This window comes from Oncorhynchus tshawytscha, linkage group LG09 (genome assembly GCF_018296145.1).
Source record: "Oncorhynchus tshawytscha isolate Ot180627B linkage group LG09, Otsh_v2.0, whole genome shotgun sequence".
In the NCBI taxonomy this organism is placed as follows: Eukaryota; Metazoa; Chordata; class Actinopteri; order Salmoniformes; family Salmonidae; genus Oncorhynchus; species Oncorhynchus tshawytscha.
The window spans coordinates 65,615,371-65,630,895 of NC_056437.1; the positions used below are offsets into that span (position 1 = coordinate 65,615,371).

Below are 15,525 nucleotides of genomic sequence, written 5' to 3' on the forward strand. Positions count from 1 at the left end.
ATGCGCATTGTCAACACGGGTCCACACGCTAATGTGTCCGTGTAGAAACTGACTACCGTACACAACATGGTAGCTAGTTGATTTTTGTCCGGTTAGTTAAAGCGAAGAAGGCAGCGACGAAGCTAGTAAAGTAGGGGGAGTTAGTGCGACAGAGCAGAACAATCTTTCTTCATTCAACACGTTGCAGTTCGTCGTTGGGAACTTTTATTTTGATATCTAAACTCTCAGACCACAGATTTAGCTAAGCTAGCTAGCATTATTTCTGGTTAACACGCTGACGGACGACAGAGCAAGCAAGCAAGCCAGTGTCTGATGTATAGTATTCTTGTTGATGATCAATACAAGTTAAACGTTTCTTCTTGCAACATTGTGTAATGGCTGGCATTACCTCCAAGACAATACACGACATCTTTCATTCTATGGAGTACGGACCGAGTAGTTCCAGCACTGCTACTGCTCAGGTAAAAAACAAAAAACATGTATTTGCTGCACAAGAGTCGAGATAATGGTTGCATACGTCTAAGTAGTAGTAAGCCACATACATTTGAGGTCAATTTACTCGAAATAAATAATATTTTGTTAGAATTTCACCCATGTAATGACTTAATTTCGCTCTCTCTCGTCACGTTTCACATCATGTTTTAGATAATAGGATTTATGTTTGCTGGCTATTACCATGTGAAGTCTATTACGGTAACTAACTCAAAGGCAGTCATGTGAGATGTGGTCTTGGGGATCAAGTTGAATGGGATCTTCTGTAGAGAACAGCAGTCTCTCTGACTCTTTCAACAGCTAACCACCTAACATGTCCAGATTACGTTTCAGAAATGTATTTTTTGCTAGATTATGAGCAGTATGATGTGCTTGGAACTAGTGACAAGTGTATCCTGACCTCCCTACTCTGTGTTGGAGGTGTCTGTCTCTGCAGCCAATCAAATGTGACCACAGTTCAACTCAGAATTGGTCTCGTTCATGTCTACCTGTCCAGATTTGAATAGGCCTACATTATAAGTAGGGCTGACCCCAATTAGTTGTCTGGTCGATTGTTTGGTGGTTAGGCTGTTGGTCAACCAAGATTGTTTTAGTCGAGCAGTAACACATATATACAGTACCAGTTAAATGCTTGGACACGCCTACTCCAGTTTTTTTTTCTTTATATATCGTCTCTTCACTGTTGACGTTGAGACTGTTTTTTTGCGGGTACTATTTAAAGAAGCTGCCAGTTGAGGACTTGAGGTGTCTTTTTCTCAAACTAGACACTAATGTTCAAGGACTTTCTAGGTGGCCCCAAACCTTTGAACGGTTGTGTGTGTGTGTGTGCGCAGTTGAAGTTGGAAGTTTGCATACACCTTAGCCAAATACATTTGAACTCAGTTTTTCACAATTACTAACATTTAATCCCAGTAAAAATACCCAGTCTTAGGTCAGTTAGGATCACCACTTTATTTTAAGAATGTGAAATGTCAGAATTATAGTAGAGAGTGATTTATTTCAGCTTTTATTTCTTTCATCACATCCGGGTTAGGCGGGTAGGGATATCCTTGTCTCATCGCGCACTAGCGATTCCTGTGGCGGCCGGGCGCAGTGCGCGCTGACCTGGTCGCTGGGTGTACGGTGTTTCCTCCGACGCATTGGTGCGGCTGGCTTCCGGGTTGGATGCGTGCTGTGAAAAGAAGCAGTGCGGCTTGGTTGGGTTGTGTTTCGGAGGAAGCATGGCTCTCAACCTACGTCTCTCCCGAGCCCGTACGGGAGTTGTAGCAATGAGACAAGACAGTAACTACTAACAATTGGATACTACGAAATTGGGGAGAAAAGGGGGATAATAATAAAAACATTAACAATTAAACTTTCTGACTTTACATTTGTATTATTATCCCCCTTTTCTCCCCAATTTGGTTGCATAGGTCTAAGTAGTAGTAAGCCACATATTTCGTTCCAATTTCGTTCTGACCCACTAGAGTCTCTGGTGGCACAGCTAGCACTGCAGTGCAGTGCCTTAGATCACTGCGCCACCCGGGAGACCTGTGGGTCAGAAGTTTACATACACTCAATTGGTAGTTGGTAGCATTGCCTTTAAATTGTTTAACTTGGGTCAAATGTTTCAGGTAGCCTTCAACAAGCTTCCCACAATAAGTTGGGTGAATTTTGGCCCATTCCTCCTGACAGAGCTGGTGTAACTGAGTCAGGTTTGTAAAGCTGACCACGACTCCATTTTGTTGATCCCTGCCTACAGACAGAAACTAAAACAAGAAGCTCCCATGCTGAGGTCTGTCCAACGCTGGTCCGACCAATCTGATTCCACACTCCAAGACTGCTTCCATCACGTGGACTGGGATATGTTTCGTATTGCGTCAGACAACAACATTGACGAATACGCTGATTCGGTGTGCGAGTTCATTAGAACGTGTGTTGAAGATGTCGTTCCCATACCAACGATTAAAACATTCCCAAACCAGAAACCGTGGATTGATGGCAGCATTTGTGTGAAACTGAAAGCGCGAACCACTGCTTTTAATCAGGGCAAGGTGACCGGAAACATGACCGAATACAAACAGTGTAGCTACTCCCTCCGCAAGGCAATCAAACAAGCTAAGTGTCAGTATAGAGACAAAGTAGAATCTCAATTCAACGGCTCAGACACGAGGTATGTGGCAGGGTCTACAGTCAATCACGGAACCCTCGCAAGGCTGCAGGCCCAGACGGCATCCCCAGCCGCGCCCTCGGAGCATGCGCAGACCAGCTGGCTGGTGTGTTTACGGACATATTCAATCAATCCCTATCCCAGTCTGCTGTTCCCACATGCTTCAAGAGGGCCACCATTGTTCCTGTTCCCAAGAAAGCTAAGGTAACTGAGCTAAACGACTACCGCCCCGTAGCACTCACTTCCGTCATCATGAAGTGCTTTGAGAGACTAGTCAAGGACCATATCACCTCCACCCTACCTGACACCCTAGACCCACTCCAATTTGCTTACCGCCCAAACAGGTCCACAGACGATGCAATCTCAACCACACTGCCCTAACCCATCTGGACAAGAGGAATACCTATGTGAGAATGCTGTTCATCGACTACAGCTCGGCATTTAACACCATAGTACCCTCCAAGCTCGAGACCCTGGGTCTCGACCCCGCCCTGTGCAACTGGGTACTGGACTTCCTGACGGGCCGCCCCCAGGTGGTGAGGGTAGGCAACAACATCTCCACCGCGCTGATCCTCAACACTGGGGCCCCACAAGGGTGATTTCTGAGCCCTCTCCTGTACTCCCTGTTCACCCACGACTGCGTGGCCACGCACGCCTCCAACTCAATCATCAAGTTTGCGGACGACACAACAGTGGTAGGCTTGATTACCAACAACGACGAGACGGCCTACAGGGAGGAGGTGAGGGCCCTCGGAGTGTGGTGTCAGGAAAATAACCTCACACTCAACGTCAACAAAACTAAGGAGATGATTGTGGACTTCAGGAAACAGCAGAGGGAACACCCCCCTATCCACATCGATGGAACAGTAGTGGAGAGGGTAGCAAGTTTTAAGTTCCTCGGCATCACAGAAACTGAATTGGTCCACCCACACAGACAGCATCGTGAAGAAGGCGCAGCAGCACCTCTTCAACCTCAGGAGGCTGAAGAAATTCGGCTTGTCACCAAAAGCACTCACAAACATCTACAGATGCACAATTGAGAGCATCCTGGCGGGCTGTATCACCGCCTGGTACGGCAACTGCTCCGCCCACAACCGTAAGGCTCTCCAGAGGGTAGTGAGGTCTGCACAACGCATCACCGGGGGCAAACTACCTGCCCTCCAGGACACCTACACCACCCGATGTTACAGGAAGGCCATAAAGATCATCAAGGACAACAACCACCCGAGCCACTGCCTGTTCACCCCGTTATCATCCAGAAGGTGAGGTCAGTACAGGTGCATCAAAGCTGGGACCGAGAGACTGAAAAACAGCTTCTATCTCAAGGCCATCAGACTGTTAAACAGGCACCACTAACATTGAGTGGCTGCTGCCAACACACTGACTCAACTCCAGCCACTTTAATAATGGGAAATTATGTAAAATATATCACTAGTCACTTTAAACAATGCTACCTAATATAATGTTTACATACCATACATTATTCATCTCATATGTATACGTATATACTGTACTCTATATCATCTACTGCATCTTTATGTAATACATGTATCACTAGCCACTTTAACTATGCCACTTTGTTTACATACTCATCTCATATGTATATACTGTACTCGATACATCTACTGTATCTTGCCTATGCCGCTCTGTACCATCACTCATTCATATATCTTTATGTACATATTCTTTATCCCCTTACACTTGTGTGTATAAGACAGTCGTTTTGGAATTGTTAGTTAGATTACTTGTTGGTTATTACTGCATTGTCGGAACTAGAAGCACAAGCATTTCGCTACACTCGCATTAACATCTGCTAACCATGTGTATGTGACAAATAAAATTGGATTTGATTTGATTAACGCCTCCTAGCTCGCACATGTTTTTTTCAGTTCTACCCACAAGTTGTCTATAGGATTGAGGTCAGGGCTTTGTGATGGACACTACAATATCCTGACTTTGTTGTCCTTAAGCCATTTTGCCACAACTTTGGAAGTATGCTTGGGGTCATTGTCCATTTCGAAACACCCATTTGCGACTAAGCTTTAACTTCCTGACTGATGTCTTGAGATGTTGCTTCAATATATCCAGATAATTTTCCTGTCTCATGAAGCCATCTATTTTGTGAAGTGCACCAGTCCCTCCTGCAGCAAAGCACCCCCACAACATGCTGCCACCCCCGTAGCTTCACGTTGGGATGGTGTTCTTCAGCTTGCAAGCCTCACCCTTTTTCCTCCAAACATAATGATGGTCATTATGGCCAGACAGTTCTATTTTTGTTTCATCAGACCAGAGGACATTTCTCCAAAAAGTACGATCGTTTTCCACATGTGCAGTTGCAAACTGTAGTCTGGCTTTTTTAATGGAGGTTTTGGAGCAGTGGCTTCTTCCTTGCTGAGTGGCCTTTCAGGTTATGGCGATATAGGACTCATTTTACTGTGGATATAGATACTTTTGTACCTCCAGCATCTTCACAAGGTCCTTTGCTGTTGTTCTGGGATTGATTTGCACTTTTCGCACCAAAGTACGTTCATCTCTAGGAGACAGAACGCATCTCCTTCCTGAGTGGTATGACGGCTGCGTGGTCCCATGGTGTTTATACTTGCGTACTATTGTTTGTACAGATGAACGTGGTACCTTCATCTGTTTGGAAATGGCTCCCAAGGATGAACCAGACTTGTGGAAGTCTACAATTTTGTTTCTGAGGTCTTGGCTGATTTCATTTTCCCATGATGTCAAGCAAAGAGGCACTGAGTTTGAAGGTAGGCCTTGAAATACATCCACAGGTACACCTCCAGTTGACTCAAATGATGTCAAATGATGATCAGAAGCTTCAAAAGCCATTTCATTTTCTGGAATTTTCCAAGCTGTTTAAGGAACAGTCAACTTAGTGAATGTAAACTTCTGATACACTGGAATTGTGATACAGTGAAATAATCTGTCTGTAAACAATTTGTTTGGCGAGTCGGTTAGATGTCCTAACCGACTCGCCAAACTATAGTCTGTTAGCAAGAAGTATGTGGAGTGGTTGAAAAACAAGTTTTAATGACTCCAATCTAAGTGTATGTAAACTTCCGACTTCAACTGTGTGTGTGTGTGTATATATACATACATATAATTTCCCTATCCTCCATTGTATAGCCTACTCTCTCATACACACTGATGTAAGCTCTATCTTTCCTCAGGCTTGGCTTGAGTCTCATTCTCGTGCTCTCGGTTTGTTCATCGATGGAAAGTTTGTCCGTTCTGCAGACAGACAGACATGCAATGTGACCGACTCTTCAGGTAAAAAGAGAACCTACAGGGGAGCTATCCCTTTAATTTAACATTGTTGTTCTATCTATATCTCTCGTCCTCTACTGCCCACTGTTTCCTCTTGTTATATTTTAAATGCATCTTCAATAAAATACTATTTTGACATGGTTTTTCTCCCACCCCCTCCCTAGGTGGTCCTGTGTGTAGTACTGTGTGTGCTGTGGATGAGGATGCATCCCTGTCTGTGTCCTCTGGGGCCAGTGGCTTCAAGGCCTGGAGTGCTCTCCCCTGTCATCTCAGAGCCAAGACTCTACTCCGGTAGCTACACACCACGCCTTTACCTCTGTCTAGGGTCCACTGATACACACTACACCCCTTTACCTCTGTCTAGGGTTCACTGATACACACTACACCCCTTTACCTCTGTCTAGGGTTGACTGATACACCCCTTTACCTCTGTCTAGGGTTGACTGATACACCCCTTTACCTCTGTCTAGGGTTGACTGATACACCCCTTTACCTCTGTCTAGGGTTGATTGATACACCCCTTTACCCCTGTCTAGGGTTGACTGATACACCCCTTTACCCCTGTCTAGGGTTGACTGATATACCCCTTTACCCCTGTCTAGGGTTGACTGATGCACCCCTTTACCCCTGTCTAGGGTTGACTGATGCACCCGTTTACCTCTGGCTAGGGTTGACTGATACACCCCTTTACCCCTGGCTAGGGTTGACTGATACACCCCTTTACCCCTGGCTAGGGTTGACTGATACACCCCTTTACCTCTGGCTAGGGTTGACTGATACACCCCTTTACCTCTGGCTAGGGTTGACTGATACACCCTGGCTTTACCTACCCCTGGCTAGGGTTGACTGATACACCCCTTTACCCCTGGCTAGGGTTGACTGATACACCCCTTTACCCCTGGCTAGGGTTGACTGATACACCCCTTTACCCCTGTCTAGGGTTGACTGATACACCCCTTTACCCCTGTCTAGGGTTGACTGATACACCCCTTTACCCCTGTCTAGGGTTGACTGATACACACTAATAATACTTAATGTAAAGTGCTTTTCTCACCTAAGACGCTGAAGAAAATAATACAAAATAAAATCATAACAATCAGAAACGCAGAACATTGTAAGCAGACCACAATCAAAGCTATATACAGGTGTCGTCAGGAGAACAGAATTAACATAGGTCTTTGAAAGCTTTCCTGAACAGCTCAGTCTTTAGCATGTGCCTTAAACGAGGCCGGAGACTCTCCAGCCCTGACAGTGACTTGAATGCTGCATTGAGGTCCAGCACTATGAGGGTGCTGGCAGCCCCAGAGTCGGGCATTCATGAGTCGGGCATTCATGAGTCGGGCATTCATGAGTCGGGCATTCATGAGTCGGGCATTCATGAGTCGGGCATTCATGAGTCGGGCATTCATGAGTCGTGTCCAGCTCTGATGCCCAGCTGGAAGGGCTAGAGGACAGAATGGTGGTGTTGACGTTTTCGCTTTGGAAGCACAGGTGTTGATTGGGGAGGCCGAGGCCGGAGGAGCTTGCTCCCCAGTAGGAGAGCGCATCCAATAGTTTCCACTGCCGTTGCCGATCAGCTGGGAGTAGTAGGATGTCTGAGCTTTAAGGCCTGTTTGTGGTCTTTCTGATGTCTCTCAAACATCTGCACGTGTACAGTTAGTCTACTTTTCTTATACTGCCGTTCTAGACGACGGCCAGTTGCTTTGAGAGAGCGTAAGCGCCTCGGTGTACCAGGGAGAAGATATGGGGGAAGACGTTTTCAAAGGAGCAACTTCATCAAGTTTGGAGGCCAAGGCGGTGTCGTATCGAGCCACAGAGTGAGTAACTGGCAGGTTGGGGATGGATTCAGTAAGCTGGGCTGTGTTTTTATAGCTTTAAGACTCCTAACCCGAATAGAGTGTTTCTTGGGCTGGGTGGGGCAGAGGAATAGCTAGGGAGAAGGTGATGAGTTTGTGGTCGGACAGGCCTGGCATAATTCCATCCCGTTTGGCCAGATCCACGCCTCTGATTACAGACCAGCTCTAGTGTATTGGCCTTTTGTTGTGGGTGGCAAAGTCCACATGCTGTTCGAGTCCAAAGTTCTCCAGAATATCAGCCAGGTCAGTAGAGAGACTTGTAGTCAGGGGAGTCGACATGTATGTTGACATCACCAAGCACCAGCATAGCAGGGCACAAGACTTAGGAGTGCTCGTAGCTCGGATAGTTCAGCAAGAAAGTCACAGTTGAGCTTTTGGAGGCCGATTTCTAAAAAAAAATATATATATTTTTTTTAATCAACACAGCCAGTACTGACGCAGAGCCAGTGATCTTGAAAGCCACGCATTCGAAAGAGGAGACGGCTGTTACTGGAGTAGACTTCACAATAGTCAGTCCTGTAGATTCACAGCCAAAACCTCCACCCCATCCGGACGTGAGAGGGCAGTCCAGGTCGGTGTAGCCAGTTGCAGCGCATTGGTTGAGGGAAGATGTACTCATTGCCCTGACGCCAAGTCTCAATGAGGCAGAAAGTCCAGGCCTCTTATCAGTGACCACGTCATTCAGCAGTAAAATGACTGAATGACTTTTTGGGGAGTTGCCCCCTGAGGCCCAGTGTCCTTCATCATCCAACTCCGATGTGCATGTTCTACTGCACACAGTAGACGTTTGTTAAATAGTCTGGTACCCGGGTCCCATATTGAAGGAGGCTGTTCTCAAGCTTCTGACGCAGGGTTGTTTTAATATGTGCAAAACGTCTGCGGAATCGTAATGAGGGAAGGCGTGCTGCCGTTTCTGAATCTTTTGGTGCCCGACTTCGGTCCCGTCCGTGGTAGATGAGTTGAGATGACGATCTCGCTAGTCTGGTATTGGCTAGTTGATTGGAGAAGGAGCCAAATGTGTCTGCTAATTTAACAATGATGATAAAACCTTTTTAGAATGAGATTCCTGTCTTCTATACCGGATAAGCTACAACAACAACAAGTTGATAAACAATGCACATTTTAAAAACCGAATAATTCCGGATCATTTTGCAGGAGTAAACTACCAAGGCTGTGGCACGAGGCGCCATCGCAACCATAAACACTACACTACAGACCACAATTTAATATCTAATAATTATGCCGGGCAAATTCAAGATGGCATTTTGAGAAATGCTCTGTATTATCTTATCTGTATGTGTGTGTGTGTGTGTGTGTGTGTGTGTGTGTGTGTGTGTGTGTGTGTCAGGTTGGTGAGTAGCCTCCAGAGACACGGTCAGTGTCTGTCAGAGCTGTGTGACCTGGCCCAGTCTCCCAGTTCCCCTTCAGCACTGGTCAGACTGCTGCAGTACTACTCCGGCTGGGCTCAGCTCAGAGACTCACTCATTCCCGACTGGACACCACGTGGTAAGGCCATGCGTAGCGTGCGTGTGTTTGTAAGTGGATCTTTATCCATGCGTGCATGGACGTAGTGGAGATCTTTCCTTGAGTGTTGTACAACTGTGATTGTGAAGTGTGTGTGTGTGTGTTGAATTTACTCTGTATTTGTGTCTTTCAGGTGTGGTGGTAGTGGTTGTCTCTGACGACTGTTCTCTCTACTCTCTCATGCTGAAAGTCTTACCTGCACTGGCCATGGGTATGACACACACACACACACACACACACACACACACACACACACACACACACACACACACACACAGAGGGAGAGAGAGTTACAGAGGGAGAGAGAGTTACAGAGGGAGAGAGAGTTACAGATCCAGGCTATCTAATCAACATGACCAAAGGTCAATTTCCTAGAAAGTCATGGGGGGGAAAAAAGTTTCAAAACGGACCCTGTCACCTTCTACCCTGACAAAGATTCCCTTTGGGAAGGTAAAGCTTTACTCTACCATTTGTGACCTTAACGTTTCTGTTTCCCAGGCAACGCAGTGGTGGCGATCCCTGGCGTGGGGACAGCGCCTCCTGTTCTGTTATTGGCTCAGCTGTTTGTGGAGGCGGGACTTCCTGCGGGGGTGCTGAATGTGGTGACGGGCAGCGTTTTGTCGCTGGGTTCTAAAGTGGCTCAAAACCCGCACGTCAGCTATGTCACTTACAGTGGCAACAAAAAGGTGGACACACAAAATAACACACACACACGCGAACCAATGTGTTAGTCAGTAGTGCTTATGCATCCCTTTTGATGTATTTTTCCTGTATGCAATCTGCTCCTGCATCTTCTTACTAGCTCTCTGATCGCTTCTTTATCAAGGAATGTTTTCACTTGCTATGACTGTGATATGCGGTTGTTTTATCTACCCTAGTTGAAACCACTTGTGACTGTAAGTCGCTCCGGATAAGAGGGTCTGCCAAATGACCAGAATTCTACGTAAATGTAGTGGGACTGCAATTAGCTGTGTGGCGTTTTCCATTTGGTTACGGAAGTGAATTTGACAGTTGTCCCGTGACAGTCGTGTGTGTGTGTGTGTGCGTGTGCTTTTGATTGAACTTCCTCTTTTCTCTCGCTCACACTAACTAGTAACTTCCCTCCAATCTCTTCTTTCCTTCTTTTTCAGGATGGAGAGATTCTGTGCAGGGCCACAGCAGGCATGGGTGTTCCCGTCTCTCTCTCCCTCTCCCTCGGAGCCACCTGTCCCTTCATCATCTTTGAGTCTGCCGATATCGACAGTGCCGTGGATGGAGTGATAGAGACCGCCTTTAAGAAGAACAGAGAGGTGGAACAGATGGCTTTCTTTTCTCACTCGTTTTTTTTTTAAAGCCAAATCTTTGAATGAATTGAGAGATTCCGGTGAAAGAACAAGATGCAATCCGATCCATGGCCACAGGTGGTCAGTGTTGTACAGTATGACTGATCTGTACCTCTCCCTCGCTCAATTTAAAAAATAAATATTTAAAGCCCCCATTTAAAGCAACCTCTCGCTGACTCAGTAGGCCTATATGACTTATCTGAACAATAGACCAATAAAATAACCTGCCCCCCCCCTCCCTCTCTTTCTCACCCTCTCTCAGTGCCAGTGGATGCTGTGTGTCCAGGAGTCAGTGTGGGACAGTGTTGTAGCCCGTCTGAAGGTTCGGATGGCAGGGATGAAGAGTGTTCCTCTCCTGGCCGAGGGGGACCGAAAGCTGGTGGACGCTGCAGTACAAGAGGCCCAACAGCAGGGGGCCACGGTCAGTCACGATATTTCCATTTAACATTTTAGTCATTTAGGAGACGCTCTTATCCAGAGTGACTTACATGAGCAATTAGGGTTTAGTGCCTTGCTCAAGGGGACACCAACGGATTTTTTCACCTTGTCGGCTTCGGGATTCAAACCAGCGCTCTTTTGTTTACTGGCCCAACACTCTTAACCGCTAGGCTACCACGTACACCGAGTGTACAAAACATTAGTAACACCTTCCTAATATTGAGTTGGACCCCCTTTTGCCCTCAGAATAGCCTCAATTCGTCGGGGCATGGACTCTACAAGGGGTCAAGCGTTCCATGACGATTCTGGCCCATGTTGACTCCAATGCTTCCCACAGTTGTCAAGTTGGCTGGATGTCCTTTGGGTGCTGGACCATTATTGGTAACACATGGGAAACTGTTGAGCGTGAAAATCCCAGCAGCGTTGCAGTCCTTGACACACTCAACCCGGGTTCGCCTGGCACCTACTAACATACCTCGTTTTTAAAGGCACTTCAATAGTTCATCTCGCCTATTCACTCTCTGAATGGCACACTACACAATCCATGTCTGAAAGCTGAAAAATCCTTCTTTAACCTGTCTTTTCCCCTTCATCTACTCTGATTTTGATGTGGATTTAAGAAGTGACATCAATAAGGGATCATCGCTTTCAGCTGGACTCACCTGGTCAATCTATGTCATGGAAAGCGGAAGTGTTCCTAATGTTTTGTACACTCGGTGTACATACTAAATTGTAAATAAATGGTAACCTAATTGTGTTTTGCTTGTATCAGCTGATCCAGCCGTGTCCCCCGTCCTCCTCCGGTGCTGCCTATCCCCCCACGGTGCTGTGTGGAGTAGCCCCCTCCTGCACCTGTGTGGTGACCCCATCCCCCGGCCCTCTGTTGCCCCTCCTCTCCTTCAGGAGCCACGGGGAGGGTGTCACTCTGGGTAAGGAGGACCACACCATACTGTTTCTATGACCACACTCAAACACCAACCACTAATGAAACACTCATCTATCCATCTGTTTATCTGTCTTGACAGGGAACCACAGCCCTCACGGCCAGGCTGCCTCTCTCTGGACTGAAGACCTAACTCTGGCTCTGGAGGCTGCCAAGAGGTACAGGACACACACACGCACCCATACTTACTTACACACACACACACACACACACTATCTTGGTCTCCCAATATTCATCTCAAGTCACCATGGCTGAAAACATTTAGTGTGGTGTGTTCTTACTGCGTTAGATGTATAATTCCTATCACCCAGAAGCCACCTGACAAAATAATGGACTATGAGATATAACACACCTTATTAACCCTTCCTCGAACCTCTCTCCCCAGCCTGTCTGTGGGTGCAGTGTGGGTAAACTCCCACTCTGTGATGGACCCTTCCCTGCCTCTCTCTGGCCACAAGGAGAGTGGCAACTGCATCGATGGAGGGAAGGAGGTATGGACAATAGCCATGTTCTGTCCCTGTCCAGAGGGAATTTAGTTGATAATGCGTGTAATTATCCAACCTTTTCTGATATTCACACATGCCTTCTAGAGTGTCGGGCTATAGGTTGTTTGTAGATAGTGTGCCTTATGTCGGAGTGTCTCCTAAATGACTCTTTCCTTCTCTCTTCCAGGGTCTGTTCCAATTCCTCCGCCCTTCCTCCTCGCCTCCTCTACCCCGCTCCTCTCCAGCCTCTGTTGATTACTCCACGTTTGGAACGGCGGCATCAGCGGCCATCATTCCAGAGGGATCTAATTCATCCAGGTGTGTGTGTGTGTGTGCGTGTGTGTGTGTGTGTCTTCATTGACTTCTTTTAAAGTTGCCTTTGCACTTATTCAGTCACTTGTAATGTTCTTAATTCCCTCTTTTCCTCCCTCCTGTTTCTATCTCTCCTTCAGTACCCCTCGTTCCTATCTGCAGTATGTGGGGGGGAAGCAGTGTAAGTCTGAGTCTGGCAGCAGTGTGTGTGTCCTGGCTCCAGGGGGAACTGTTCTCGCCTACTGTCCCGACGGGGGGAGGAAAGACGTTCGCAACGCCGTGGAGGCGGCCATTAAGGTCCAACCTGGGTAAGCTCTGCTCTAAGCTGGATGTCAATCGACCAAACGTCACCGACAGTGTCGTCAGGGCGTTGCCGTTTTTGACACAAACCGGTGCGCCTGGCACCTACCACCATACCCCGTTCAAAGGCACTTACATTTTTTTTGTCTTGCCCATTCACCCTCTGAATGGCACACGCACACTTCTTTACCCTGCCCCCTCCCCTTCATCTACACTGGTTTTTGAAGTGGATTTAACAAGTGACATCAATAAGGGATCAAAGCTTTCAGCTGGACTCACCTGGTCAGTCTGTCATGGAAAGAGCAGGTGTTAATAATGTTTTGTGTACTGTGTATATTTTCTCTCGCTCTCCTGACAGTTGGATGAAGAAAAGCCCTGTGGCCCGAGCTCAAAGCCTCTTCTCTCTGGCTGAGACCTTGGAGCTGAAGAGGCGGGACATGGCCGTGTCACTCCACTCCCAGACAGGCCTCTCATTGGAGAAGGCGGACATGGAGGTAGAGCTGAGCATCGCTCAGCTCTGTGATTGGGCCGCTCGCTGTGATAAGGAAAGGGGCGGAGTTCCGGTGAGAATTTATGTATTCTGTCCTAATAGTAGTAACGTCTGTATAATACTAGTGGCTGTTTGTGTTCAACACTTACTCACGCACCCCCAATGTTCTGGCTGGCACACAGGCCACCACCAACAGCCTCTCCACTTCAGGAGGTCATACTGTATTTAAAGTGTCTCTTCTCTAACCTCCTTTTCTCTAGTCCGTCCCACAGTCCGGTTCGGCTCTGTCCATCCCCGAGGCTCTAGGAGTGGTGGGTGTGGTTCTCCCTGACTCCTCCCCCCTCCTCTCTATGGTCTCCCTGCTGGCAGCTGCTGTTGCCATGGGCAATGCTGTTATCATGGTGCCCAGTCCAAAGTACCCCCTGCCTGCTCTAGAGTTCATCCAGGTGAGTTCTGTCCTGCCCCCTGACATTTTGATTCAACTGTGTACTTGTGTGCACACGCTTGCTTGTGTATGCTGTTGCGTGTATGTATTTTTGCCCAAACACATCTGTTCCCTGTCTCTCTAGGTTCTCCAGTCCTCAGATCTTCCAGGAGGCGTGGTCAGCATTATAACTGGTGGCAGAGATCAGCTGACCCAGGCTCTAGCCAATCACAGTGTCATCAAGGCCATATGGTACTGGGGGAGTATGGAGGTGTGTATGACCCCTGTATACTCACACAACAACAAATAGCACTTAATTGCATTCCAGTAGAGTATATAAATGAGCTGTGTTATCTCTCTCTCTCTCACTCACACACACTCACACACACACAGGGTTGCCAGTTCCTACAGCACACGTGTGCCAGCCCTCTGAAGAGCCTGTGGCTTCACTGCCAGGAGAAGGATGGAGTGAGAGACTGGGCCCAGCCTCATGCCTCACTCCAGGAAGAGATGTGGAGACAGGCCGTCCAGTGGAAGAGTGTCTGGATCCCCACTGCTTAGAGAGGGGGGGAGGAAGAGGGAGGGAAAGAGACAGATGGGAGACAGAGTGAGAGATTAAGTATATTAAAACAATAACATTTATTTGAAGTGAAGGGGGCGGGGGTGGGGGGGGTTGTAAGGGTCATTCTTAGTCGCGTTCTGGGAATGATTTTATGTAACGCACTTGACTATGAAACCTTCTAGGCTGTTCCAGTGGTTTCCTCCCATCAGAGGACTGTATGCTGACGACTCTGTGGTAAATAACACCAGATACATAGAGAGATGTTATAACTTGTATGGATCACTGACTTCTACCTCTAGTGCTCCTATGCCTGGTCTGATGCTTTAATAGCACTGGCGGTGAAGCATTCTCTACAGGAAGCCAGCTTTAGTCAGCCAACAATGCCTTCATAATTTTGCCTTACTGTATGTTATCAATAAGGGATTGAGGAAGGGGATAAAAAGTTGATTTCTGCCCCCCATGAGAAGTTAATACAGCTGTACCGATTATTAGTACCGTATTATGTTAAACTGTAGTAGTGTTCATAATCTCAAAAGTAGACATTCCTTTTGTGGGGATCTTCAATCGTGCCAGATAGGCCAGGCCTACTGTGTCAGCATGAGTATTCTTCACGTTTTAGTCTTTTTTTAATGTCCAATTAGACATTTTGAAATATATATGATTTAAAAAGATTCTAAATAATGTACCTCTGATGTTCAAAAGCCCTAATAAAAAGATAATCACCTCATATCTTGTGCTCTCTTTTTAAGGAGTAGGCCATCATGAGATTGCTTTTTCTGGAAGTGATTGTATGACTGGCATGTGTGTAACTTGCAGGAGGTCATGAATATATTTTCTTACCTCAATTGTATACCGTGATGAATTTAAACTGTTTGTCGCTAAATCCGGCACGACCTGGGACCATGTAAAAACAGCCAGCTGGAGTTTGTCTGAGCCCTCAGCTGCTATG

General features: G+C 46.9%; 1 protein-coding gene across 1 annotated transcript; it reads left to right on the top strand.

The window, feature by feature from the left end:
• Positions 1–113: 113 nt before the first annotated feature.
• LOC112237680 (aldehyde dehydrogenase family 16 member A1-like) lies at positions 114–15,303 on the top strand. Its single transcript, XM_042327248.1, has 17 exons — positions 114–461; positions 5,824–5,923; positions 6,085–6,211; positions 9,125–9,282; positions 9,434–9,511; positions 9,799–9,986; positions 10,431–10,589; positions 10,885–11,043; positions 11,833–11,989; positions 12,086–12,161; positions 12,389–12,494; positions 12,676–12,806; positions 12,941–13,108; positions 13,459–13,663; positions 13,851–14,036; positions 14,160–14,285; positions 14,408–15,303. Exons 1-17 carry the CDS (start codon positions 375–377, stop codon positions 14,573–14,575), a joined length of 2,379 nt encoding a protein of 792 aa, XP_042183182.1. The 5' UTR covers positions 114–374; the 3' UTR covers positions 14,576–15,303.
• Positions 15,304–15,525: the final 222 nt, after the last annotated feature.